At 35.3% G+C, this 24,513-nt stretch overlaps 1 protein-coding gene across 2 annotated transcripts; it reads right to left on the bottom strand.

The window, feature by feature from the left end:
* Positions 1-762: 762 nt before the first annotated feature.
* On the bottom strand, positions 763-22,963 carry LOC141830651 (187-kDa microtubule-associated protein AIR9). Of its 2 annotated transcripts, none has more exons than XM_074718067.1 (38): positions 22,884-22,963; positions 21,581-22,386; positions 21,357-21,422; positions 19,069-19,134; positions 18,878-18,949; positions 18,735-18,800; positions 18,577-18,639; positions 18,426-18,491; positions 17,583-17,682; positions 16,922-17,023; positions 16,282-16,505; positions 16,076-16,190; positions 15,408-15,528; positions 15,141-15,316; positions 13,599-13,734; positions 13,222-13,322; positions 13,080-13,127; positions 12,804-12,988; positions 12,575-12,692; positions 10,827-10,954; positions 10,485-10,653; positions 10,000-10,118; positions 9,710-9,878; positions 9,381-9,465; positions 9,232-9,305; positions 9,013-9,132; positions 7,738-7,933; positions 7,526-7,647; positions 7,226-7,430; positions 6,287-6,360; positions 4,898-5,036; positions 4,642-4,823; positions 4,054-4,209; positions 3,339-3,470; positions 2,215-2,273; positions 1,650-1,682; positions 1,438-1,569; positions 763-1,226 (listed from the first exon to the last, which is right to left on the bottom strand). In XM_074718067.1, the coding sequence occupies exons 2-38, from the start codon at positions 22,379-22,381 to the stop codon at positions 1,050-1,052; spliced, it is 5,097 nt and encodes a 1,698-aa protein (XP_074574168.1). In that variant the 5' UTR covers positions 22,382-22,386; positions 22,884-22,963; the 3' UTR covers positions 763-1,049. The 2 variants fall into 2 exon arrangements, with proteins under 2 accessions (XP_074574168.1, XP_074574169.1); XM_074718068.1 differs by lacking the exon at positions 22,884-22,963 and adding an exon at positions 22,473-22,577.
* Positions 22,964-24,513: the final 1,550 nt, after the last annotated feature.

The following is a 24,513-nucleotide window of genomic DNA, read 5'->3' as shown; positions in this document are numbered from 1 at the left end:
ACCAATCAATAGGTGGATTGTCCAGAGCTACGGTGCAATGACAGTTTAAATCTCACTCAAGGTACATTACACTAAATCGTCTTTCATAAGCAATCTATACTTTTTAATTTATTCTAATGGTCAATTGAAAATTTTTGTGAAATTGAATCAATCTGATTAATGAATGGCAAGGATTAAATATCTAAATTATTTTTTAAAAAAATTAAACACAACGTGGGGCCCACCTGATTTTCTCACCAATTAATAGGGAGGTAGAAAAGCAAGGGAGGATTGTGGCCCAATGAAACTGGTAAAGAGTCATTTAATTTAATTAGGTCCATTAATTAAGTGAGATTAATTATAGTTTGTTGTTAACAGGCTGACCAAAGTCAGCAGTTAAGGGCATTTTTGTAATTTTAACACTCACTGTCTCATGCGAGTTATATTGGCGGCAAAGTTAGTTCAAAAGAGCTTAAAAGAAGTCGAAGAAGAGTAGCCACTAATCGAGACGAGAAACACGCAAAACAAATGCTAAGATAAACGATTCGAAGAGAAGCAAAGCACGAGAAGCTTCACATGTTGAAAGTAGAGGAGATCAAAAGAAGGTGAACGCAATGAGGCATGTTGTATCGATCTCACTAACTTCGAACGACTAGCACGACCAAAGCCACATATCGCACTCGAAGAAATTGCTCACACTACAAACCAACTCACAACTATCTATTTGAAAAAAGTCAGATACCTTACATTAAGTTGATCGATGCATAACCAATATGAAACTAGTTATAGTTTTCGAATGGACAGAGTTCACTTCAAATCTTCACAAGCATGATCTTCCATTGTTAAGACATTCTATATACACACATCATCGCCAAAAGCTACAAATCATAATCTGCACAAAGCAAGTTCTTGCTAAAGAAAACACATCCTTTGGATCGAAGCATCCACAGGCAAATCGATCGATCATACACAAGATCAAAGTCGCAATGCCAATGGATGCTCACGAGCCACAACAACCTTCGGAAACAAGATCACCACTGTACGATGAAATTAGTTTGAGGACACAAGAATCAAGTTTCTATCTTCAGAAGTGAATTGAGGGAAGTGCTGTTGAATCGCTGGGCGAAGCCTCTTATCACGAGTACAATGATGTCACACGCGTGCTTAGTTTGTACCATCAGATCCATTTCATTGTCGCTGTCGACTACAATCTTGAATCGGTGCGGGTCGTTCCGGTATAGCTCAACCTGCAAAAGAACAATGAGATTGTTAACCATAAACAGAAGTGTGTTCATCATTTGCATAATTTACTATACGGTCAATTATCAGTTCTAGAGAAAGTAGTGTTCCTTTGTATCGTTAATTAAAGATCGAAAATACTGAAGATCAAGAAACATGTCGATGAGTTTGCACGAGCATTGTTATAACATGCCATCGACCTTGCTGCTGAGGACTTACATGAAAAGGAGGGGCATAGGTTCCGCGAATTTCGGTATTTGGAAACGAAGTCTTAGAACCAGGTTTAACAACTTTGACCCTTTTTCTGTTAACTTCTAGAATTCTTCTTTCAAGATTTCCTGCACCTGGAGCCTGTGAGAGTGACAATTTGATGAAAGAACAATTAGCTGAGGAAGATGATCATTAGTAGGGATTTCGAAGTGAGCAATTACCTCCTTTGAAGACCTGTCTTTCTCACAAAGTACCTGTTTTGAGTAGACAGGAAGCACGTCAACTTCAAACAAAGCAAAATGCCCACAAAACAGATTCGTAATCGAAACTAGGCCAAGCTTGCTATGACGAGGAAACGTATACTTACAACAATCGAAAATTATTGATATGTAAAAAAATCATTGCCACAAAATAATTTAGTATGATGTGCGAATTGCAGTACTCGAAAGTTGTTTGAGATGCCTTTAACATGTAGAATTATTTTTTCAAAAGATTTGCCTTTTTTATCACTTCTCCGAAAACAAATCTAAAATTTTTACTGACATACTTGAAGTTATGCTATAAACAACCATGACTCCTTGAGTAGTATCGTTAATCACATCATGGAAATGAACCAAGAAAGACCTCTTGCAGTGTTTTCTCATGTTTAGCCATTGCTTAGTTAATTGTTATGAACAATAATTCAAAACTCAATCTGCTATTGTGCCAAATGATTTCATGGTACATATTAATCGAGAAAAAGATTGAGGAAAATAAGACGGAATTTTCAGGAGTGAAACTCAGTACCTCAAATTTCACAGATCCTAGTTCTAGTTTCTGCTTCACTTCTTTATAAATATCAGGCTCTGCAAATGGAAAAAGAGTTTATTTCAGCATATGATGAGAATAGCAACTTGGACAGAATTGAACACTCATGTCATTCCCAGAAGAAGCGCTTATCGTTGTTGCTTTGCATATTAAAAGATTAAGATAATATCGGTGGGTTCGTGTATAGAATACAGAAGTTCGATGCTGGGTGTTAGAAACAAGACTCGTCCAGTGTCCCACGAACAATAATTGCATGTAAAGAAAGGTTCAACCTCCACAATGATCAAAGGATATTATTTTTTCAATCTCCTACCAGATTCACTCTGATCCTCATATCCAATTTGGTCTGATTCCTTCCCAATTCATCTCCAATTATTTCTGCACCTACCTCAGATATTTTCTCAATTCGCCATGATAAACAATCACCTACATATTTTCCATTTGTGTTAACTTATCATTAACGTCACAGGCATAAGAGAGCAAATCATTTTCAGTTCATTGGGAGATCAACTTGCAAGTCACAGTAGTTGGTCTACAGCTAAAAGTACATTATCATTTGTCTCATCCATCTTTCACATGACCGGATTACCTAATAAGAGTATGGTCCATTTGAAATTTTGTTCCTTCAACCCTCGAGAAACATAGACAAAGATAAGAAAGAAGTAAACAGCTATCCATACACAAGTGATAGGGACTTTAGGAGCATGATTCCTTTATTTAATTGCGTATTTTTCATCATTGTGTTTGGACATCATAGTAGCAGTAATACAGTAGATCTTCTTTTAGAGACAATTTGGTGAATGTGTATTAGTAAATGATGAAAAGTAGTGACGATAGTAAGGATCAAAGTTTCCACTACTGGTCATTACTTGAACAATCTCCAAGTCATTTATACTCAATACGAGAAATGCAAACGACAATTGCAAAATGGACATGTTGAGCAACTAACCATATCGGCATGTTAGTAATCAAAGTATGAGCAATAAAATAATTTAAATAGCAAATGCATAATTGACATACTGAGAGATTAACTGTAATTGACACTAGTTAGTATGGGCAAATGCAAATAAAAAGATGTTTCTATTGAACTGGACAAGGCATACCAACTGAAATTGGATCTGTTGATGCTGAAACAGGTTGTCCCTCGACCCCGTCTTCCCTTACTGGGGTATAAACTGCTACAAGCCTGTATCCTACATCATCAACATTGGCCTCGTACATCCTACTTGTCTCCCCTGTATTGAGGGATGCTCATATGAAAAAGATGATTTAAGAAAAACTAAAATAAAAATAAAGAATATTTCAGCAGCATTGCAAACAACACCTACTGCTATGCTTGCACAGGAATGTCACAAAATAAGGACCAATACTCCATAATCTTCTCTTAAACTAAGAAGAATAAACATAGTACTCGTCTTTCACAGAGGGAAACAACTTTGAAAAATCCCATAAACACTTAATCCTGAACAATTCGAGATATATAAAGTTTGTAGACATTTTTCACACAACTGATTGAGTAGCTGGTCGAGCCAAATTGAATATTCAACAATTCTGTAACTGGACGATTCAAATCATTATTGGTTGAACCAAATCAAATGACAAAAAAACTCACAATAGTCAAATAATTTAAGATTCCTTTTGAAAAATATTAGTGCAAAAATTTCACTTGGCTAAAGATGTTCTCTTCCTAACATTTTCCATTGACCAAATACAACATAATAAACAGAAGTTATGTTTCATAAAAAATAATTTTCAATGAAACAAACAGATCGTTGAAAAGAGGGAACTCAATTATTTTCTTAAGTATATTTGGTTTACCTGGTATGGAGATTAAATCAGGACTTCCAACCATTGATCTAAGCCACTGGATTCTGCTCTTGCCTTCTTTACCCCCACTATATATACCTCGAACAGCATATAAATTTGTGTGAAAGCCTCTTCCTTCAATTTCCAGCTTATCAATCTTGGGTATCCCTAGAAACAGCAAAGTAGTGTTCATGTAGCAGACATAACATTATTTCATTTTGTTGAAATAAATTTAGTTAAAATGAGGAATTGGAGGATGGTCAAGAGTTTTTTGAATGCCATATTCAAACTCTAAATAGTAATAAATCTGCCAATAAAAGAATAATATTTTTTCCAGACAGTGCTTAAAACAAGTATGAAATACAATTGAGCAAAACTATGGGTTAATGAAAATATATAAATTGACTCATCTCAGAAATTTATTTGCCATCTGAGGTACTATTCCCAGATCACTTAGCATCAAAGCTGAAATCATGGCATACGAGCTACAAGCAATCACTTTAATAGTGCAAGGTCAAAGGCAGCACAATATATATGCATATCAAATTTGAAGGCAATTTTTCTGTCAGTTTTAATAAATGCCAAGAGTAAAAAAGACACCTGGTGATATAGAAGACGTTTGTGCTGAAACAGTATTGCTTGTTCTTCCAAACACATCTGTGATGGTGCATTCACATTTCAAACTTCGGCCTATATCCTCAAACCGCACCTTATACGAGCAAGACACTTGAGATACAAGTGGTTCAAAGGACTTCTGCTCTTTATCTCCATTTGAATAAAACCTGTTATCAAGTTATTAGTTAACAATCTTGTGGATCAATTTGTAAAATGCAAATAATTTGAACTGGAATTATACCATTGATATTTAATCTCTTTCTTGTACTTGTTCCAGATATGATGCTGAATGTCACTTTTAGGAATTGCTTCAACAGCTGTAAGTGTTTCTCCTTCAACTTCTTTCCCTCTAAAACAAAGTGCCTCAATTTTTGGTTCCTCTACCAGAAAGAAATAATGTGTTTATTAATAGTTGAAGATGAGCATACAATCAGCATTAAAATATCGGAATAGAAACAATTTAAGTTTTGCATGTCCTAAACATAATACAAATTTAATAAAACAAGGACAATAGTGCACTTTCCATTTGAAACCTGATATGAAATGGAAAGATGCCTCAGAAGGTAACTTTAAAACAAACAAAAGTGAAGCTGATGCACAGCATATTATGATTAAGCAAAGGGATCAAATATATCTAAACAACTACAAGCTGCATGGGATAAAACCTCTGGCATATCAAAAACCCACATAGGTTGAGATAGAATCCACAAGAATATAATATGGAGGCTTAAAATAGACCAATCAAAGCTAACTGTAGAATAAGATGACAGAAGCAGCAATTTTTTTTTTATAAAATTACAACAATTTCAATCTATGATTTACATTTAAGTCAACAACATGGTTAACTTATACCATACCATATACTGGGTGCTTCCCAAACAGGTCTAGCTTTGGCAACTATTAGATCAACCTATAAACAAGCATAGACTGATTGCAGGTCATTAACCATCCACAATATGATTGTTCATGCAAAGCCCATACATTTTGGCTTGCACTCTCTGGCAATTTGGTTCATAGTTTCATTTTAATATCTCTTGACCATGATGAGATGTCAAACCATAAATCTGCAAATAGAATGCTTATTGAGCAACTTAACCTCCTTGGGCAAATGGAAGGCTGATAGCAACATTACCAATATTCAGCAAATTGAAAACTTAATACAACTTTGAAGCCAATAAAATAGAAAATTTTATATGCGAAAAGATTATGTTTATTTCACAATTGTACAGCTATAACCATGATATCACAAAAACGGAAATTCATGTTATGGTACACCAACTCCTTCATTTTCGAAGTTCATTTCTTGGAAAGTGAAGAAGAATATTGATAACATCCCAAGTTGTGAGCCTAAAAAGAAAAAGATTCGGCATTGTGTTAGTACTAGCCAAGTAGTAAAAAAGTGTACCATGAGCATGGTTCTGAACTGTATTTGTCATATGGCTAGATGGTCACTTGTCAATGATGTGAATCACTAGTAGAGTTTAATGGAGAGATAAGGGTCCATGCAGGGACACTAAATAGTTGGGATACATGGTTTGAATAATGAGAATTGATTGGGAAGCCAGCACAGCATATGAATTCACTAAATAGTTGGAAACTGTATTTGCACCATGGACATGACATAACATACCTGGAAGAATAATATCAGAGGGTTCTGATAGCTTGAGCTCTCCCACAAGTGCATCAGACCGAACAGGAGTATAGCTGCCAAGCAACTTTTTAGGATCAATATTCAAAGATCAGATTGTCTATTCCTGGAGTACTCCACTAAGGTAAAATGGAGAACACACTCAATGTAAAAAACTGAACTGCTGCTAAATATATTAGATTTTTTCCCCACTATTCTCAAACAAGTTCATTGCATGCTTTCAATTTCTAGCATGAACTATAAGAACAAAATGCTATAACCTGATTTATACACCCTGGCCAGAACAAATGATTTTTTGACACATCATAAAGACCCGTCTTTATGAATCATCAACTGATAATCTTGGCTCATACCTTTTTACAAATAAGTCAACTAGACTACGAGCAATTTATATACCCAATTCACTCAGTTCAAATTAGTCACCTTCAATGAACATATTTTGACAAATATACATATATAGTACCATTAGTTTCAATTTCCACAAGTGCCAAAAGAAGAAGTTTCAGCTATCTACTATGCGATCACAATTGAGGAACAATAAACAACCAAATGCAATACGGAAAAAAGAAAAATGCTTGCACAGATTACTATGTTGATCATGCCACCAGTTTGCCACCAGAAGCGTTTACAAAAGGGACATGCACTTAGTTGCACCTAATAAAATTGATGGAATGATTAGATAGTAAGGTTCCTATCATCATATATTAAAAAGGCACAAATGTATTCCAATTTTTCAAGACACTAAACATATGTCATGAATAGATTTTGCAACCACCGAGGACCACAAGCAGTTCATAAGTTCAAGACTACTAAATTGGAAAAACATAGAATAGTACAAGCGATATTAAGCCTCTCAAGTTCAGGATACAAGTTAATAACACCATATGAAATTCCTACAAAGAAAAAACAATAAAAACGTACCCAAATAACAGACGGCAAGTATAATCTGAATCTGTAACCTCATATGTGGTGGAATTAGCCCCATTGATAAGAACTATATCTCCTTTAGTTTCTCTATACCAACTATACAGGCTTGATCCCTCATATCCACCGTAATATTTTCCCTCACCGGCATATACACCCAAACTAAGTTTTTTTATACATACTTCCGAAACAGATGGGTGAGCTGCATATATCATCAGTTTCAAATATGGAATGAAGACTCAAATAAGAGGCGCAGTCATAGAAGAAAACACAATAGCATAATTTAGATAAGGATACCTGCCATGACAGGGTGGCTGCTAAATGCAACAACTGGATCACCCAGTTTGCCATCTGCTCGTGTAGGCACCCAGTATAGGGCCAAATAGGAATCTACATCTTCAAGTGAGGGCGTATATGTTCTAGTTCCACATTTTAAAGATTTAGTTAATTGTAATTGTTGCAACATATCTTTGAGAGAAGTGAAGAATATTGTCTAAAGCAGGACTCACAAAGCTTCTCCAACAACCAATGCACCATCAGAAATTGCAGCCTTATTCACAAATTCTGATTTGTCTATTTTCTCTTTAGTTCTGTACCAAATATACTTCCCAGTTCCTTCAATCCCACCATAGTATGATTTCAGAGGAATAACTTCCTTATCCTCACAACAGCTTGGCAAGACAAGCTCAATGCCTTTAGGATCCGCTGTACAAAAGAAACAAGAAGACACCATAAGCCAATTACAAGAATTTTATTTCATGGATACTGCAAAAAAATAAAAGAAAATGCAAGTCTTATAGCATCTTCAAAGGACATGGGATGCTTGGAGAGATGAAGATACCAACCAGAAAGTAGAAGAGGATGAGAAATACAAGACACAGATAACTTGACATGGTTTAGCCAATCAATTATCCCCTTGAACTGAGGAAATGAATAGATGAAATGAACACATTATAAAGTAAGAATTTTTACACGTCACAAGGTCTTAGTGGGTGATATCCAAACTAAAAAAAACTCTAAGATGTTAAAATTTTAGCTCCCTATTCTCTCAATCAAGGACACCCACAAGAAATGTCTGTAGAACAGCCAGGGGAAGTATCACACTGAAAGGAGAGAAGAAAATTGTTGTCATTAAACAGATGGTGTTATGCTGCACCTTTATACTCTAACAATACAAGAGATAAGCTAGTCCATATGGGACTAATTTTCCAATAATTATTCTAACAGGGTAACAATAACCCAACTTAAAATTAAGACAAATCAGTATATGGAACCTCTAGCCAACATTGTGCTAGTAAGTGCTCATTTGAGTTGAGCACGAGTGATTCAGCTTACATCATGATGATCCAAGTGTGGCAAAAGAACTAACAATTTCACCCACAGTACAAGTTTTTAAAAGCCAATAAATCTAAAACAACCTTAAAAATTATTAGCTTGAACATTTGACTGTCATTCACTATCAACTGACAACAGGACAGATTTCTAGAAATTAGTTACCATTAGAAAGCCTGTTACAATAAAGTAAATTATCCACTACCCATGGCAATTTGACCTCATTTCTGTTCTAATTCATTCAATTTAAACTTAAAACTTCATCAGTAAATAGGCCTTTAGGGATAAAAGGGAAAGGGCAGTTTGTAATGAATATGATACATCTTGAGCCATACCATGAGCTGGCATGGATTAGTATAAACAGACTTGATTAAATGTACCAGCAAATTGTAACTTTCAAAGTTGATGCCTGTTCTTGAATTAGTGCAATCTATATATAATTTAATACTTGCCGGGAACTATAATATCTGAAATGATGCTCCTTGGAGACCCAATTTGTCCATCTGCCCTTACAGGTGTATAGACAAGCTCAATCAGTGCACCAACATCAGCAATACTTAAATCCAGATAATCTGTAGAAACAAAATTTGATTTCATAGATTAGTCAAAGCCCGAAGCTTTAAGAAATTTTAGGTGATGTTGACTGTGCCTTGGAATTCTTAGCAACCCACCATCTACATCAATTTTATCTTTCATGCTAGTATTTTTCAACCTAAACCATTCATGGATGCAATTTCCTCTTTCACTGCAAACAAAGAAGAAACTTATCACCAAAGGGAACTGCTTTTAAGTCAAATGGAAATAAAAGAAATGGTCGCACCCTCCAGTATATTCAGCAATGAATCTTACGCAGCCTCCTTCAATCATTGACCCAACAAACTCCAGTGATCGACAAGATGGAGGACCTGCAAAATAAATCTAATGATGTCTGGAATATTCTGAGAACAAGAAACAAGCATCCCCATAATGTAGCAAAGCCAATTAGGTTGATTGTTCCAATCTCAAGGTTCATACAAGGTATGAAAGAGTAAGAGAATAATGTGTCAATGTAAGTTGAATTACTTCTTTCCTTGCTATATGTAAATTTGAGTATGTCGAAAAACATCTAGCAAAACAATACATATTTGCTATTTTCAAGAATAAACATACCAGGGACAACAGGACCAACATATTCTGAAGTAACAATAGGGCCATGAGCCAAATCACTTCTAACAGGTTCGCAGGAAACAGATACAAGTAAACCAATATCCCTGACTGTCAGTGTATATGACGAAGTTGTAGCACCTTCAATTACATTTTTCGTTCCATCAGGACTAGTCTGCAAATTGATTAGCAACTTAATAAAATGTAAGAGGTGAAAGTCAATATTTAAACCACAAAGAGAAAAGAAGTCCCAAGAGAAAGCTATATCGCTAAAATGTATAAAGCCATCCACTGACCAGGAACCATTGTATTACAGAATCCCCTTCTTCTCCGCCCCAATATTTTTTCTCAGCAACCAATGTCGTTCCTTCAATAGCCTCACCACTTATTTTCAGAGAAAGCACTTGTGGACTACCTATGAATTAAACAGTTTTAGAATCCTGGCTTATAGCATTTATTGTTATAGCTTTCTCAGTTCAATAAATATCTCTTTGTAATTTGTAGCAAGCAAGGAAATAATTGTTAGAATATCCACAGCTGCTAAGTATTGCCTAATGAAATTAACTGCTATGAATCCGATCAAGTAAACATTTTTATCCTTAAATTCATCATTCTGTGACAGCATATATATTTGCACACTTGCTCTCCTTCAAGGTTTAGTAGTGGACATAACATATCCATTCATTGTCCCAAATAATGGGATTTCAAGTCGAATGTTTTCAACAAAACATAACACATCAATTAAGTAAAATATTCCAAGAAACAAAGGAAATCCATGCACCTGGTTGAACTCTTTCTTGCCCGAGGAAAGTCCGTGGCTCTCCAATGATACCATCATCCCTGACAGGTGTACATTTAAAAGAAATAAATTTTCCAATAGCATTCTTTGCAATCCGATACTGAAGTTGTCCTGATGCTTCTGGTATTAGCAAACCATTCTTAGTTTCATTCTGCAAGGGTTCAAAATAAAAATAAAGAATAAGCCAATAAAAATATAGAAATTTTAGCTGCTGAACGCAATGCTATATATAATAGGTGAGACTAAACTGACTCTAATTCAGAATATAAGCAAATAAATATCCAGGCACTTAAAACATTAAAAGAAGAAAAAGCAAAGGCATACTTCATGAAGATACCAACTGTACATGCTTTTCCCCTCATGTCCTCCAATATAACCATATGATGCTGTCACTATCTCACCCTCAGAGAAGTTACCAGTGAGTGACAGAAAATTTAGACTTGGTGGAAGAGCTACAACAAAATCATAAACTCAATTATCTACCATGATGAAGCATGAAATCACAAAAGATTGAGGAAGACATGATAAAAAAAATAATGTTGATTACACAAATCTACACTGCGTTAATGTTTCTGCAATCAGAGCAAGAAACACTGAGCTCCATGTTACAGTAGATCCAAATCATGCAACATGGTTCAATGTTCTTCAACACAAATGCATCACGTCAAAAAGCAAGCCAGCACTTGAGGTTGTTTTCTAAACGTACAGAGATACTAAATAAACAGAAAAAAATGTAACAGATTTAAACACTCATTACTGGAAATGGTTGATTCAATACTAATTATCACAGCATGCATCCAGTGTTGTATCAATATTACAGAGTAGACACCGCTTAGAAAGGTTTAAAATTTGGGTTTCAATTGTAAAAAATAAGGATAGATATTGCATCTTATTGAAAAGACAAATAATTCTCGCATATATAGGAAATGATAAAATCATAAATCTAAATACCCATGTGAAACTGAACCCACAACACAAGACTTAGCAATTTTGATAGTTTTAACCTCAGTATCAATCCAGAATGGTACCATCTCAGTATCATATTGTGCCAACACTGAACACGAATTGGCATGGGCTGGATGTGCCAACCTAAATTCAAATCTGAGTGAATTTAGGTTTAAATCTGAACCTAATTGGTTTTAGTTAGGGCCTCTCCATGTGTCCATTTAGTTTCGATTTCAGTCTAGAGTGGAAAAACACATCTCGCCCATGCCATTAAACAAATTAACTCCCACCATGATAGTCACAGAAAAAGTTCATTTAGGTCTCTGATGAGCATTTCTAGAGGATGAAATTGACTTCCAATAGATTGGTTGACAACCAGGAACAAGCTTTGTATAGTATTTACCTGGCATAAGTGAACTGTATGGTAGAAGACAGATGCAAATTGATGTTGCATTGTCAAAAATATATATATAATGGATGTTTTTACCTTCCAAATTCTCTCCAATCTTACACTTCTTTAAAAAGGAAAATCCAAACATTCAATACATTAGTTAAAATCAAAGGTAGCTTATGATATGATCTGCTTTAACTGGAGTTAGAAGCAGTTATAACTTGCAAATGAAGCTGTTATTGCTTCCAGCAGTATCAGCACTTGTGCTGCTATTGGGTAGTCCATCACTAGGTATATAAAAGTTTCGATCTCAATTGAGGCAGAAAACCCTTCTAAAGGATTTTTAGACTCAAACCTACTTATTCCACTGTCTCTTAATCTCCTTCAATTCTTAGTTACAATTAAAAATAATTTCGACATTGCAGTAATAAAAGCCAAGAACTTGCATCTTAAAAGAATGGTAACATGATGTAATTGTATTTCCAAGTAAGCTATTAGCCTTATGTGGGACCAACAATCTTACCATGATTGGCATGGATAGGTACAATACAACTAGCAATTAGCCACCAGACCCGTATATGTTATGTATACACTAAAGAACCTCACTGACCAAACATGAATGCCAATGCTGTCACAAAAGGACAGATGCATGCAGATGCTAACAGACATTAAGGTTTGGCTTTAGCTAATAAATTATTTAAGAAAATAAAGCTATCATATAAACCATGCGACTTACTCTCAACAACTTTTTCAGATATGGCATATGCTGGTTCACCGGCTTCACCATCAGGAGACATAGGAGTAAATTTTACAACAAGGTAATGACCAGCAGCACTAAGTGAAATACGAAATGCCTGTGAAAGCAAACTGATGAATCTTCGTAGACAAACTGACGGCATGATTTGAGCAAGAGAAGAAAAAACCATTCACCAGCAATAGATATCAGCAATTGGGAAAAACCTCACCTTTGGAATTTTAGAAGCACTAAGTGGTTCAAGACCATTTTCACCTTCCAACTTCGGGAAGGTTGTTTTAAACCACTGGACTCTGCTAGATCCCTCAGTTCCCCCAGTAACAGCGGCGGTAACAGTCACCTTGTTCCCTTCTCTAAGATCTCCAACAATCTTCAAATTGGTTACCCTTGGAGGTGCTGCAAAAGAAAGGTAAGTTTATAGGGAAAATTGATACTAATATAAAGTATGCTGTTTAAGTGTTTAGAAACAATGAAGCTTATCATGTACCTTGCTTAACAATCTCTGTTATGGAAGATGCTGATGTTCCTTCCTGACCTAAAAGATAAAGAAGACAAATCAGTAAGACTATGTAGAGAATCATAATTTAGAAGAATAAATAAGATGCCAGAAAAACAATTCAGGAATTTACCTTCAAAATTAATGGGAATATAAACAAACAAGAGTCTTCTTCCAATATCTTCTTTGGTTACAATATACTCATTGGTACCAGATGATGCAAGTTCACGAATACTGCCCAAGTCAAGCCAAAAGCAACGCCATATAATCATTGCATAGTTGAAGAAAATTTTCTTGCAAATACTAAAAATAGGCAATCAGACTTGTTAACCTAGAATAATCAGATTCACATGCCGCAATTAAGATTACACGAGCAATGTAACTAGTGTACTAGGATTTATAATGAAGTACATCTATTTCAAAACCACAATTTTAAAATGCATGCATGAGAATGAATGCAATAATATGTAGCTTTATCAGGAATGCATTGAATTTCAAAATATGTGATACCTTGAATCTCTGCTCTCTCTCAACCACTTGAACTTGCTTGGACCTTCTTTACCACCAAAATACTCTCCAACACCTTTTATTATATTTCCTTCAACAGCATCTCCTATAACCTGCACATTTTTCACTGATGGAGCAGCTACAAGCAAAAGAATTTAGTTCATTAGTGTTTTACCTTTCAAGCATCTTGAAAATTAAGTGCAAGAAAAACATAAAGCTAAATGATATTTAAGTTATTTACTAATTATGAATTACAGATTTTTAAAACATAAAAGAACTAGAGAGATGAAGGAGAGCCTTGGCACAACTATAAAATTGTTGCCATATGGCCTTGAGGTCACTGGTTCAAGTTGCGGAAACAATCTCTTGCAAAATGCAAGATAAGACTTTGTACAATAGACTCAATGTGGTCCAACCCTTCTCTAGGACCCCGTACTAATAGGAGCTTCATGCACCGGACTGTCCTTTTAAAAGAACTAGAGAGATATGTTGAATATCGATAACAAAAAATCAGACAACTATGATATAACTGCCAGTTCTGCAAATGAGAATTTTGAATCCCTCATAGCCCTAAAAAAATATCAGCAGCTACTTAAATCCATACATGCAACTAACATTTTAAGAAGAGTAGCCAAGCAGCATATGTAGATGAATACTGATGCATGTGCACTCATTATCGACAAAGTATTTAATGTCGACTATATCCATAATTGATGGCATAATGGATAAAAAATGGAAATAGTATCTAAGATTATGGCACTTCCAATTGGCAGAACATGTAGTATACCGGATGGGGGGGGAAACTTCAAGAACGATATTGAATTGATACTCTTGTTAATAAATATAGACATCATTGAATTCCTCATAATCATTGGATTCCTCTCCATTCCCTTCATGTGAATAACACTGTGATCTATTAATTTCAGTCATGACAAATTAGTGAATATGGAGTTTCTACTACTTGATTTAGAGAGCTCATTAGTTTTTGAAGCTTCTGCAACTCTCACAAGTGTCAACCCAAACCAAGTATGACCTATTCTTTTTCAAAGTTCAAACCACTAAATAATCATTCCTTATCATCTAGCTGATAGACTATATTTGAATTAAATCAACCGTAAAGCAGATTAGTAACATTCCTCGTACATATTTTATTATTAATAAGTTAGGCTGGAAAAATAAAGATTACAGTAGCATGCATGTGAAGTGTTGCAGCCTAGGTAAGCCAATTGCAAACCAAAGAGTAATCTGCTAGTGACCAATGTACATCTGATCTGATAAAGTGTTGCATATTAATGCATATGCGACCACACGAATTGTCATTCATAACAACAGCACAATCTAGTCAAGCAACAACAACTAAGTCTTATCCCACTAGGTGGGGTCGACTCAATCTAGTCAAGCAATAGACAAAAATGGAAAACAAAATAACATGTATCCACATGTACCACACAGCAACATTGCACTCTATACTAGCAGGCCAACCTATATAAAAAACACAGGAGAAAGAGCAAGGCATGGTAGTCACATGTAAGATATATTTAATACCAGCTTTAATAAAGTCTGTCATTGCATATTGTGGTTCTCCCTTGACACCTTCTTCAGTAACTGGGGTGTACATAAACACCAAAATTGAATCAATATCATCTACTGTTAATTTATAATACTCATCTTCTGCTCCAACTATAACTACTGGACTGCTATTCCATCTTCTTCTCAACCAGCTGTCCAATAGGTTCAAAGGTTCAGGAAAAATATCCGAACAACATCAGTGCTATAGCAACACCATTTTTTTATAGTAGTTAGATTGCTCACCTTGCCACACATTTACCTGGAGTTCCACCACACCATGCAATCTCAGCAGAACCTCTTATCACATTTCCCTCCACAAGCTCACCATGCACACTCAAATTTAAAACTTTAGGATATCCAGTTCCTGGACAAGGAAATGTAATTAGAGGATGTCATGGCAACACAATGTTGTGTGGCATTGAAACAAGATTATAAAACATTGCTAAATTTAATATAGCAATAACAATTATATCTTGGATTCAAGAATTAAAAACAGATATGTAAAGAGGATTTTATTGGATTGTGAAAAGGAAGTCAATCATTGCTCATAGAATTGCCAAAAGCACAAGTTGACACAGCCTGAACCATTCTAGTTCAATTGTTAGATATATTAGTTATTAAAGATGAATTTTATCGTATTTTCAAGTATCATATTTTTAATCTACTCTGTTATGAGCTTTTGTTGCAATTATATCAGAGCATAATAAGTATCAAATGAAGTTGAATAGATGTAAGATATTTTATAGATGATACCTGGAACCATGAGTAAATTGGTTCAAAATTCCATTCAATCACAACAGAGAAGCACGACACTCTCTTAGCATGCATTACATATAGAAGTAGAGGACCACTTTTCTCAAGTGGAAGGGTGAGAAAAGTTAAACAAAAATGTGATACTACAGGAGATATACCAGGGGAAACAAGTGAAGATATTTCGAAAACAGAAGGGTACTGAACGCCATTCATAATTGGAGTGCACTCAACCTTCAAATATTTTCCAACATCATGATGCTTCGGCCAGTATACCTTATTATTACAGGCACCAAATGTTAATAGTTTACATCAAGATAAATACATATGAAAAGGAATTAAAAGTCATAAATAATCAGCTTTGTACCTCGCCCACAGCATCTGCAATAGGCTCAAAGTTAGAAAGAGTTCTTTCTCCTATGAACCACTGATACTTGAGGGCTAGCTCAGAGTCAGAGCTAATGTTTGCAAACTTGAAGTGACAATGGCAGATATCATCTTCAAATGGTTGGTCAATAGAGGCTTGTTTAAGTATGTAGCCAGGAGGAAGATTATCCTTCGATTTATCCACTAGGAATGAAAAGGTTGATACTGTCCAAAAGGAAAAAAAATTATACAGAAGGGAAAGCATGAATATGCTAGCAAAGTTATACAAACATTGTTTAAGCAGTCTTTCAGCAAGTGTCTGGTTAAGAATTTCAAACTACTTACCAGCAATATAGGCAAACATGGCAGAGAGAAGGTTTTTAAAGAATTCAAAAACAAATATTACTAGATAAACACCACCTACAGTTTGAAGAAATCTTTTGGCACCAGGATAAACATACAAAATAAAGCTAGTCCAAGAGCATTAATAGTTTAAAAAAAATATCTAGAACTGCAGTTTCCACTATCCAACAAGTTTCCAAAATAAATAAAGTTGCTTAATAATCTCAAATAGGACCAATGACTAAGGTTAGACTCACAAAGTTGTATTAACAAGAAATTAAAAATAAAATTATTCATACCATCAGCAAGGTCTGGATGGCAAAATTCCCAACCATCTCTAATGCACAAAGCTGTACGAGCAGGGTATTGCTTTGCAACTTCTATTTCTTCAAGAGAAAGATCTGTAATGTATGTAGAAAAGTAGAACAGATCATTAATTTTCGTCTTTAATATTAATTAACATCAAGTCATACTCTTTATGAACATTTAGCCATTGTTAATGAATAGCCAACCAGGTCATTGATCAACCATGCATCAACAGTTGAATTTTCCCAAGTAAAAAAAATTTAATAGATTTTCAGACAACCTACTACAGAAATTTCTATGGAAACAGCTGCTGAAGGCAAATATGCATAATTTAGTAAGACCAGAGATGGTGACCAGCGGAATCAACTAGCCTAATTACATTTTAGTTTAAGCATTGAATTAAGCCATAAAAAGGAAAATAAGATGATGAAGATGGCAAGCAAGCATTCAATGTAAGACGTTAACATTCAGCAAAACTGAAGAAAATAATGAAAAATAAACAGAAAACCAGAGGCAAGACTAGTAAGAGTAATACAAAAACAAACAGAGCATCTTCCAATATGTTATAAGGAATTCTAATTAATCTGATAAGATAAAGAAGATACCAAGCAAGATATGTATCAATGTACTAAGATTAAAAAATTTGCAAAATACCTCGGTCATTGAACTTCTTTAATGTAGGGCCAATGAGCAATATTGAAGCTGCTTCTAAGTGAGGCATCTCCAGTATAGGATTCTCCTCCACACGCAGATGCTGCAAATGCATTTTGAAATTTCACCTAACTCACTCTTAAGTATTGCCTATCCAAAGTTTCAAACATATGAGAAATATACTATCACATGCATCCTAAGTGTTGCAACAAATTTGATTGAACATTTGAAAACAATCATAATCTGCACAAACAGAAAATATTGAAATTTATAATGTCTAGTAATAAAATCCAATATAGTGTTGATCAGAAACTTATATAAAGAAACCATTGTTACTCCAACCACCATAAATTCACTTCATCAGAAATCTAAGCTTTTGTCTGAAAGTATATGTCAAGGATATAACTTTTTCAAAATGTGCTGGTGTTTCTACTAAACTTCCTGAGTGATAGAAAGAAAATCCCTTCATTGTCACTAATTACTATACAGATGACAACTAATGGATATGCCAACTAGTAAGACTGGTAAAATTTAAGTTATTTCCATGCAAGGTGTTCGGCTCAAATCCCATCTTCAAAACTTTACTTTCACAAGGTAATGTCCATGAGGTAGCTACATCAATGAAAAATGCATTTTGATGAAACAAAATAAAATATGTAAGTGAAAATAAAGAAAAACAGCATCTCTAAACAGAAAAAAGTTTTCTTTTCAAACAAGAAATGACAATTCTCATGTAAGCAGTCCTAAGATGAATCTTAGAAACCTTCTACTTTATCTTTCAGTCATTCCAGTCTGGAAAGCAGCATAACTAAAAGAAGCGATATAACATCAATGGATAGACCTCACCTCAAGAACAGGTAAATATGGAAATCCCTTCAAAGTTGATATCTTATTTTTGCTAGCTGCTAACACCTGGATAAGTATCAGAAACAGAAAAAAAACAGTGATCGAATTGTAACATGAAAAATGATACACTTAAGCCTCACACTCAGCTCACCTGCAGTCGAGGTTGACTAGCCATGTTAAGTGATTTTAACTTGTTTTGAGCAACAGAAAGAAACTGGAAGGAAAGAAGTCATCTATTTTGAGTGATAACAACCCCACATTACCAGAAGAGATAACATGTATTAATTGAATGTGATGATATCTAGATACCTCCAAATTTGGAAGTTGAGGAAGAGTAGCAAGTGATGCTATTTGATTTCCAGCAAGATAGAGTTGCTGAAGTAATAACAAAGCCACTTACATCAATGTATTAATTTCAATGGGAAAAACAACATATGAACTCATTGTCACACCTGGAGACCTTTGCAATTCCCAAGTGGCTCAAAACCAGGCCCTTTGAAATCATTAAAACTCAGATCAAGTACCTATAAGTTGGAAATTACCCACTCAATAATAATCCAATAAGATGTGAGATCAAGCCAAATAGTTAAATGCTTCATTTTATTTAAACAAATTGATGGAAAGACAAATTCCAAATTAGTACCTTCAATTTTTTTAATATCTCAATTCCCTCCACTGATGATAGAAGATTGTCCCTAAGGTAAACAAACTGCAAGTGGAATATTATTATATGAAGAACAAGTCAATCGTTAGAGAACTTGGATTTTCTTCATTTTATGTTTGTTAAGATCAATCTAAAAGAATAATGTTATAATAAAAAGGCCATGATGGATCTGTTAGCAAATATGATTTGGTACAAAAAATACCTTTACATCATTTAATCAAACATTAGAATAATGAAAATGAAAAGATAACAGTTATGTATCTATTCAGACAAAAGAAGATTATTCGTTCAACAACAACAAAAGCCTTTATCTCCACTAAGTGGGATTGACTACATGGATCCTCCTATGTCATTGGGCTCAATCCCCTATTATAGAAACTATTAGTTAAAAAAATAAAAAATAACAAGAGAGAGATCATATAAGATATGAGCCAAAAGGTGAGCCATCCTTGTGCAAATTTGTATCAGCTGAAAAATGTGTCAACCATCAACAAAAGCTGCATTTCCATAGGTGCTACACACATGCACTTATGACTTACCAGCTCAAATGCACCAACAATGCCTTGAAATTCCTACCCACAAAACTTAATTTGAGCCACATTCTTGTACTGGGCTCAATGCAAGTTTTGCCGCAACATAGCAAGAATATGAACATCAGTGTGATTCTTAAGTGTATTTGATCCAGAGGTTTGTTTTCCAAGTACCAAATCCCAATTCTAGAGGAAGCAATGGTGGGTTACTAAGACACTCAATAGATACAATCTTCTATATCACTGATTTCCTCAATGAAATAAGCATGTTTAGATCTGCAATTATCCTAATTATTCTCCATGTCATGGTAAACAAATGTCAAAAACTTGAGCTATATTCTCTGTCACAAAAGATTTTGGTTCAAAACCAGTAAAATCTTCTTGTCAATATTTTCTAGAAATACCTCATATAACAAGCACATATATCGCATCATTGCAACCTTCTAATTCTTCCATAAATATTCAACTGGAGCTCTTGGATTTATTTCAAAAATATGAACTGTAACTTTACTAACTTATGAACCCTGCAATCTTATTCATAAATCTGATTATGATGCAAAATCTATACCACCTAAAGTGCAGAATCCCCATATGCTTATCTGGACTCATCCTTAAGTGATGGATTTAGATTAAGGAATCTCCATGCAACAAGGAGACCAATAATTTTACAAGCCAGTATGAATGAAATATATAAGATACACAGTCCCTGTATTAGCAGAACTTTATTTTTCTCTTTATCAGCTTCAATTAAATGCTGTTTTGCACATTTTCTCATCCAACAACCCATAATTTATACAGCCTTAAGGATGTAAATCTTTAATAGACTCAATTTGGCTTAACTCAATCCCTTAAATAGGACAAGCAAAGACTCATTTGAACAGGGATAGATGTGGGTAGGGTACTTAGTGCTTGTTGTTAAAACTTAAAACAAAAATAAATAAAAATAAAAATAAAAAACTGAGTTCCTTCCAGAGGTCATGAGTTTGGAATATGGCTTTTCCCTTGCATTTCTAGGTTACGCATTCTAATTCAATCCTCCATCATGGGTGTAATATTGCAAAACCAATAGGCCTTTGGCATGCATTTTGTTCACCAGATAAAGTTTAGTCCTACTCAACCATGAGAGCAAATTATAGTCCTATAAAAAAGATTAGGTTTTCACAGAATTAAGTAAGCTGGTTAGCAACCAAATATCTGAACTTGAATCAAGTTCTTATTCTCCCACATATTCTTTACCTTCAAACACAATCTGATCGATGACTTTTATCAATAAGACCAGTGGCAATCGCACAATCCTACAAGACTTCTGGTAATGGGTCAATGAATTTAGCTTATACTTAAGAGAGTATGTATTTTACCACTAAAAATAAAATTCGGACTACCTAAACCTAACCTGACTTGAGAAGGTTAAGTATTCAACTGGACTTTTAACCAATACAAATTAGTTTCTTGCATCTGCCAAAAACATTTCCAGGTGAACTCTTGGCCCACAAACCTAACAAAACTCATGCTACAAATGAAATATATCCATTCTATAGACAGTAATGTTTTTTGAACATCATTCAGTGTGAAGAACTGTGAAAACAGAATACACAAGAAACTATAGGTTGCAAAGACAGAAATGATATCCAGATAGTTATATTTAGAACAGAAAATTCAGAGTTAAAAATAGAATGGCAAAAAGAGTAGTCATTGTCTATGTAACTAAATGCCTAAGCATCCATAATTGTTACTCACTTCTAGACTTGGTGGCAAAGTCAATGCATTTAGAGCTTTTACTCTGTGTCCTCGTAAGTCAAGTCGCTGAAAACAAATTGAAATTCAACAACATGAAGATTAGAGATGAGCTGTGTTGAATAACTAAGTGAATCCAGAAATTCCCTGTGCTATGTACATCAAGAAAAAGAAAACAAAAACAGCCATAAAGCGAATGCGGAACCCATCTGATATTCAGCACTAACCAATTCATCCCCAGCCTTGACATCCACCTGTGGAAGCATCATGAAGCGAGAATCCCGACCCTCTAGAGCTGAAGTCTTCTTTCGGCTTGACGAAGACGAACCCCTATCAACGGATGAAGACACTGAGCGCAGCTTAAAGTTGCCTGTAGAAGAAGGCGAATGTGCTGCTGACGGAGAAGTATTAGAAGTAACTTTTCTTAAATTATTGTGGCCAATGGACCCATCCACTGCTGAAGAGGTAACCCTCCTCGAGGAAGAAACTGATGGTTTGGTAGATGTCTTCCGCACAACATCTGTTTTGGAAATGTCAGACTTCGAGGATAAATGAGATACAGGAGATGATTTTATAGTCTCTGAACGTGCTGTAGTAGCAGGCAGTGACATGCGTCTGTTTTCAAGGCTACTTTTCTTCCCAGGATCAGAAACTGAAGGAACAATTTTTTTACCATTTTCTGTTCCATTTTCCTTCAATTTTGATGCCGAAGATGGCCGTTTTGGTAGTACATCTCCTGTGCTATTTCTCCTCTGTGATGGAGCAACATTCGAGCTCACAACAGTCTTTGTTGCAGTCACTTTAGACCTACTGGAACTGATATCATTTTGTGCAGCTCCTTGTTTTCGCTTATTCATGGAAGAAATAGTATCAAATGTTCTCGAGGTCAGGGCCGTTCCACTTGGCTTTACAACTTTTGATGATTTTTTGGGGACTTCGGCTGAAGACTCCACCCGTTGCCCCGATGAAGTCAACGGCTGAATCCTGCTGGAGCTATCCTCATTGTGGCTGTCAGCAAGCACCTCCATCTCCACTGAAAAGTTGAACGATTTTTGAATCCAAGTCCAAAAATTTCAATGACGAAAAGCTACCATTTTGACGTTTTCAGAGTTACTATACCTCAAGAACCAAACAAACACAGCGTGCACAAACTCCTCCAAACAAATTCCCAAAATAAAAATGCGGAATCGAAGAACTCGACTTCCTTCATAACACTGCCACAACCACTCTAGTACATCAAAAAAAAAGGAAAACACATATGTTTAAGTACGAATCCAACATACTTAACAAGGAAAAAAAATCAAATCCGGCCTAACCACAAATCAACTGCAAACACAAAATCTACCTAGAAAACACACTAAAACAGAAGCAAGGTCAGAGTTTTCCGCGTTTACGAGTGAAATCAGATCCTGAATGACGGATTTAACACCGCTACACCGATCTCCACGAGAAGAAACATACACATACATATATATAAGAAATGTAAGTACAAAATAAGCTACAAAAGAGACTGAACTAGCAGGATCTCACCTCCGAGGCTCGCTATTTCCTGCGCCGAGACAAACCCTATCTACTCATCGTCGACAATGCTGCGAGATCGTACAATCTCAGTGTAGATGAGAACACGAAAGAGAGACGAACGGAAGCATCGAAGTGTTATAATATCTGGAAAATAATTACACGAGTGAAATTCTCAGAACGGTTTTCAGTTAGACCCAAACTTTTATGAAAATTATCAATTCCTCCCTCATTTTTCAAATTCGAAGGACGACAGAAACCATCAAAAAGGTATGTGAAGGGACCGAATTGATAATTCTAAAAATAAAGGGATGAATAAGAAACTTTGTGGAAGTTTCCTCTCAGCCCCCTGCGGGATTTAAATTATAAAAAAGAAAAAAGTAGACTTGTATTTACCAAATTGCCCCTATTGTCGGTAATTAACTTACTCTCGCGGATGGCCAACAAGAACAATTCCTTGCAGAGCCAATCAGCGTCGTTCAGGCCGTCCTTGGTATCGTCACTTCCTGAAACGATACTTGGAGAAGATCCCATGCACGCGATGCAACCCACGACCTAACGAAGATGCGACTAGGTGAGCAACTAGTGGCGGTGACGTTACCGCCCGGTGCTCCGACCGAGGTGACAGCTGTGTCGAGAAATTAGTTCCCACCGCCGGGTAAGCCGAGGCGGAGATTCGAATTGATCGATCTCGTCCGTCAGTTTGATCCCGCGGACGGATCTACGCTCCAGATCATTCGGCGCGATTTGGAATCCGATGCTGCGGCACAGGCTCACCGTCGAGCGTGGGCCCCACGGTTACTTCCAATCGCAGAGAAGGTAGGTCAGACTACAGCGTCGCGCGAGTCGTGGCCCGCTTAATTGAGTATTAGGTGCGCTAAGCATGGTTAAGGATTAATTAAGCCATGGAGGAAGATGAAATGTCACCAAATTTTGCTTCCTTATCTTTAACAAACACTGATTTTAACATACTTAAAAGAAAGTGTTAAGCATACCGATCGATAAGAGATCGATCGATTCGGTTAGAAATGAAGACGAAACAATCGAAACTAGTATAAAAGTGATCGAGATGAAGTATTTGTGTGGTACTTAGTAGTGTAAGTCTTAAACTAAAGTGAAAGAATAAGTATTGATTATATTTTATTATAAATAAATAGATAAATAAATTGAGAGAATAATGGAATCTGATGCTTGGAATTTGTCGAAGAATAATAAATAATAAATATAAAAACTTTATTTAAAAAAGAAATAAAAGAAAAAATGGGCCATGAATTAGACATTGTAACAGCATCTTTAAAGCAAGTTGATCAATTTAAAGCATGGGTCCTACCTACCTTCTAACTTATCTGCCAACTCAGCACCAAGACAAACAGAATAAATATAAATTAATTAAATTTTTAAAAAATGACAAATTGTTTACCTGCGAAATAATTAAAATAATTATTTGAGTGATTTAGAAATTGGTGGTTGCACCATACTTTCTTTCTTATTATTAGTATTGAGAGTATTATATGAATATATGCGGTGCCTTGTGAGCTTTTTTTTCACTTAATATATAGGAGTTAGTCGCTATATATATTTTTTCCATCTTTTTTTTTTAGTACTAGTCCTCCTTATTTAAAGCGGATTCTTTTCTATGTTT

Source organism: Curcuma longa, chromosome 6 (genome assembly GCF_044706935.1).
Source record: "Curcuma longa cultivar G26 ecotype Majalengka, Jawa Barat chromosome 6, ITB_CL_G26_1.1, whole genome shotgun sequence".
In the NCBI taxonomy this organism is placed as follows: Eukaryota; Viridiplantae; Streptophyta; class Magnoliopsida; order Zingiberales; family Zingiberaceae; genus Curcuma; species Curcuma longa.
This window is presented reverse-complemented; position numbering and strand designations above follow the sequence as displayed.

Coding starts and splice junctions, on each gene's coding strand:
- LOC141830651 (XM_074718067.1), bottom strand. CDS start 22,381: ATGGAGGTGCTTGCTGACAGCCACAATGAGGATAGCTCCAGCAGGATT. Junction 9,306..9,380: donor ATTGCTGAATATACTGGAGG/GTGCGACCATTT, acceptor CTTTGTTTGCAG/TGAAAGAGGAAATTGCATCC. Junction 3,471..4,053: donor TGATTTAATCTCCATACCAG/GTAAACCAAATA, acceptor CCCTCAATACAG/GGGAGACAAGTAGGATGTAC.